The sequence below is a fragment of the Triticum aestivum genome, chromosome 3A (assembly GCF_018294505.1).
Source record: "Triticum aestivum cultivar Chinese Spring chromosome 3A, IWGSC CS RefSeq v2.1, whole genome shotgun sequence".
Taxonomy (NCBI): domain Eukaryota; kingdom Viridiplantae; phylum Streptophyta; class Magnoliopsida; order Poales; family Poaceae; genus Triticum; species Triticum aestivum.
Window position 1 is genome coordinate 733095768 of NC_057800.1, and position 4037 is coordinate 733099804.

Genomic DNA, 4037 nt, shown 5'->3' on the forward strand with positions numbered 1-4037 from the left:
TCATTCATATAAACATACACACGCACATTCTATCTTTATGAGCACTTCCAAGAGAATGAGCTGTCATATTATTTTGAGATTTTACGAAGTCATCGTAGGTGTCTCGCAGTCGATGGGAATGTCTCCTCCTACTGAACACAAATCACAGAAAATTCTGAAATAAATCTAGGATAAATGCGAGCTCCAGGACTTGAACCCTGGTTGGCTGGCAATACCACTTTCCACCTAACAATCCAACCACTTGATTTGCGAGCCTTGCCATAATTGACAGATAAATTCTGATGTGAAGTTAGTCGTGGGATGTCATCATGATTGTGTCATCATGATTGTCAGATTGAACCATTTTTTTCTCTCGTTCTTGCAGCGTGCTTCGATCTGCTTGGTCGGACCGGCCAAAGACAGGACCAGACCAAGCAAATTTTGGGCCGACATTTTGTAACCAGACCGACCAATTTCTTATGCGGGCCAGGACCGTATGGTCCAGTCGTGAGCAGGCCGAAAAGCCCGCTCGCTCCATCGAGTCTGAGTTTTTATACCCAGTGCACATATACCTATAGTTAGCTCCCACTAATCTACCATCCTAACTAGCTAATCGCTACATGCAAGCATGCAAGCATGTTAGTGGGCTGCAACACTGCTACGTGCCTGCCCAGTCCGAGAGGCACGGCCGTGACTCTCGTGAAAGCACACCCGTGCTTCTCGTGGAAGCAAAACCGTAACTCGCACGAAAGAAAAAAACAAAAAACGTGTTTTTTTTGTTTCTGAGAGGCACGGCCGTGACTCTCGCGAAAGCAAAACCGTGACTCTCGTGAAAGGAAAAAAAATGCGCTTTTTCACGCAATTTTTTTTCAGAATTTTTTTGTCGAAAAGCTAAGGAAGACTTGTGGAAAACTAAAACGTCGAAAAAACCCGGAAAAACATTTAAAATGCCGAAAACGCGTGTGAAAAAATAAAAATATAAAATAAAATCCGGAGGGAGAGCCCAGAGCGCGACACGTGGTGAATGGCTGAGAGCGCGCCAAGTGGCGCTGATCGTTGCAAGGCTCCCGAAGGAGCGCTCGTTAACTAGTTGCTCCCGGTGCTGGCTCGCTGTGTTTTATTTTCTTCAAGGCTGAAGCGGGCTTCGCTGAGTTGGGCCGAGTAGGAAAACTGGCCCAATTAGCCCCTGGGCTCCAAAATAGTTACGGGAGTAGCTGCACCTGCGACGTTAGGCCCAGTTCGTGCCTAACGTGGCGCTAAATTTAGATCGGATGGTCAGAAATGTTTAACAAACGAAATTAAATGGCCAGAAATGCCTATTTCATGAGAGAGCAGGGATTAGGCTCAATTTTACTATCCTCAATTAGTGCTAACAGATGCTCCATATTTCAGACGATTAATTAACAAGACATCACAATAAGGATCAGACGTTCAAGATATCACAGTAAGCACTAGATATTGAAAGCATGTGTTATATTGATAGATAAGTAGCAATAAGAGCTACGAAGAAAATACATGCTCTAAATCCAAGGGGGAAGCAAACCAGGAATCTTGAACATTGAGACACGCCTTGTGGAGAGTGAAAACTTCTCATCTTCCTTTTGCATCTCAATCTAGTGGGATGGAATTGGAATAATGCTCTCTTTGAGGCGGCAGTGATTAAGCATCATACAATATTGACTCTTTCCTATGTTCACCATTCCTAAGAAGTTGCCATCAATGTCACAGCGCAATACATGTTTACTGTTAAACATGATCAGCAGCTCACGGTCGTTCAACACAACCATATCATCGAGCCATTGCACTGTTGAATCAAGTGGTGTTCTCTTTTTCTTTTTAAAAGAGGTTGAATAAAGTTGTCGTGTTACCTCCAGAGTTGACACGTCAATCTTGTACTTGAATGTCCAGACGTCATCCTGCATCGCCCAGACATCCATAGCGGTCAAGCTGGGAGTCAAGCTGCCCCAGAAAGCAAGTGTGCCGTTCATGTCGAACAGCTTTCTATGATGGCAGAGCCGGGTGGGACTGCGCATCCACCGGAATGACTCGACTTCTGTGTCGAACACAATAATGTCTGAGCTGTGTCCCCCAATCTCAGTGGCATCATAAGGACACCAGTGCAAGCTGCCACGGTGATGCACTGATGGTGGACAGCAGGACTTAGAGCGCAATCCCTTGAGTAACTGCTGTTGTTTTTCCATGGATGGCAGTGCAAGTGTTTCCATTCTGACGCTGATATGCCTCATCACATTGGATCCCACTGTGAGAACGTGCAAGCTGGATTTATACGGGTGCCATGGTTCCGAGACCCAGAGCACCCTGTATTCTTGAGTTGGAAGGTGCTGGTAGAAACCAATTATGGTGTTGTAGAGGACGTGCTCAACATGAGGCTGCGGTAGGAGAGCATGAGTGTGGATAACCGGATTGCAGATGTAGAATTGGTGCAGCCAGGAGATGACGAGGAAGCCATCGCAGGCGCCATGAAGACAAACCTCGGAGTGGTGTTTCAAGCACCGGGAGAAAGGCCACAACTGTTGGTTGGTGCCGGCGGAGTGGAAGAGGACGAAATTAGTGGGCAGCCCCCGGCCGTCAATAATGGGGAGCGAGGGCTGGAGCTGGTGGTGGTCGAGCATGAATTTGGGCGTCGATGTGGCAGTGCACCATGATGTGCTGACGGCTCGGCAGCGGCCGACGTCCTTGGACGGCAACCGGACGAGTATCTTGTCGATGATATCCTCGGGGAGGTCCTCTAGCAGGGTCGCGCCTCTCCTATCCGGCATCATGCTCCCTTCCTCGTGGCCGGCAAGCTTCAGTGCCTAAGAGGAAACAACATCCACTGCTAAATCCTTGGCACCAACTTAAATCAATAAGACAAGCACGTAGAATACATAAGCACGTAGGATGCAAGGGCCGGGTGTGGATGCGCCAAGACAGGTTTACCTCTAGACACGAATGCAAGGGCCGGGTGTGGATGCGCCAATGGTAGATACAAATAGAACCGAAAATAAGGGATTATCCGACAAGATTTGGGGCCGCGAAGTTGCTCACCTACGTTGGGGAAGAAGGTGGCAGAGAAGGTCCCGGAGTTGAGTGAGGCGGCCGGTCAGGGGTCGTGCTCGCGCGCATCCAGGCCAGCAGCAGCAGGAGAGGTCGAAGGGGAGGCCATGGCGCGAAGCGTAGACTGTAGAGAAGAGTCGAACGAGCTCGATTCAGACTGTATAGAGTAGTCCTTTTCAGACGTCCGGCCTACCCTGCTTGACACCCGTTCTGCTTACCCTACCTGGTACCTGCCTGCCAGACGTCCGGCCTCCGTCTTGAAGACGCTCTTAAGTTTCTTTGACGATGTCGCTACACATAAGTTTGTTTTCCTCCACTTGCTAGCACCGAGCAGTTCACCGTACTCTTAAGTTTCTGCTTTTTGCACACATTTTACAATTAAACATGCATCTTCAAATTTAAAAGAGGGAATAGTAAAACACTACTGGTGAAAACAAAAGGTTCGAAAATACCAGAGTAAAACTATCACGTTTGGGGCCATGGTTCCGGAAAAACTATCATTTTTTTCCACAATTTCTAGAAACCTATCACAAATTTCGTTCGCTGTTTCAATAAAGTACTGTGTTGCACTGATGAATCGTTTGATTAAATTTGTACCGTTTTATGACAGTCGTTAACCTTATTTCAACAGTAAAGTTTGTCTGTTTGCTGACCGATGGGACCCACATGTCAGCCACAGTAAAATCACCTATTAAACTGTTTCCCAAATAACAAGGAACTGCACGCTGCCCCTGTCTCCTCCAGCTCTTCCACCTGAGAGCGCCACCTTCTCTCCCGATGGGGGAGGCATGCAAGAGAGGATGTAACCCGACCTTAGGGCATCTTCAGCCGTTGGTCCCCCAGGACGCATAAAAATTGTCCCTTGGGAGCGAGCCGGCGATACAATCGGCGCTGGGGGCGGTTTTGCGCCCAGTCGTCGTTCCCAGGCGTCGAAATTGGCCCACTTTGCAGCCCAATTTCGGCGAATAAAGGGCTCATATGGACGAGAATAGGCTCATATT

The 4037-nt window shown here is 48.0% G+C and overlaps 1 protein-coding gene across 3 annotated transcripts; it reads right to left on the bottom strand.

Moving 5' to 3' along the window:
- Nucleotides 1-1418: 1418 nt before the first annotated feature.
- LOC123059551 (uncharacterized) lies at nucleotides 1419-3255 on the bottom strand. Of its 3 annotated transcripts, XM_044482094.1 has the most exons (3): nucleotides 3028-3255; nucleotides 2472-2795; nucleotides 1419-2369 (listed from the first exon to the last, which is right to left on the bottom strand). In XM_044482094.1, the coding sequence occupies exons 2-3, from the start codon at nucleotides 2760-2762 to the stop codon at nucleotides 1593-1595; spliced, it is 1068 nt and encodes a 355-aa protein (XP_044338029.1). In that variant the 5' UTR covers nucleotides 2763-2795; nucleotides 3028-3255; the 3' UTR covers nucleotides 1419-1592. The 3 variants fall into 3 exon arrangements, with proteins under 3 accessions (XP_044338029.1, XP_044338028.1, XP_044338027.1); XM_044482093.1 differs by having other exon boundaries at nucleotides 1419-2795; nucleotides 3032-3255; XM_044482092.1 differs by having other exon boundaries at nucleotides 1419-2795.
- Nucleotides 3256-4037: the final 782 nt, after the last annotated feature.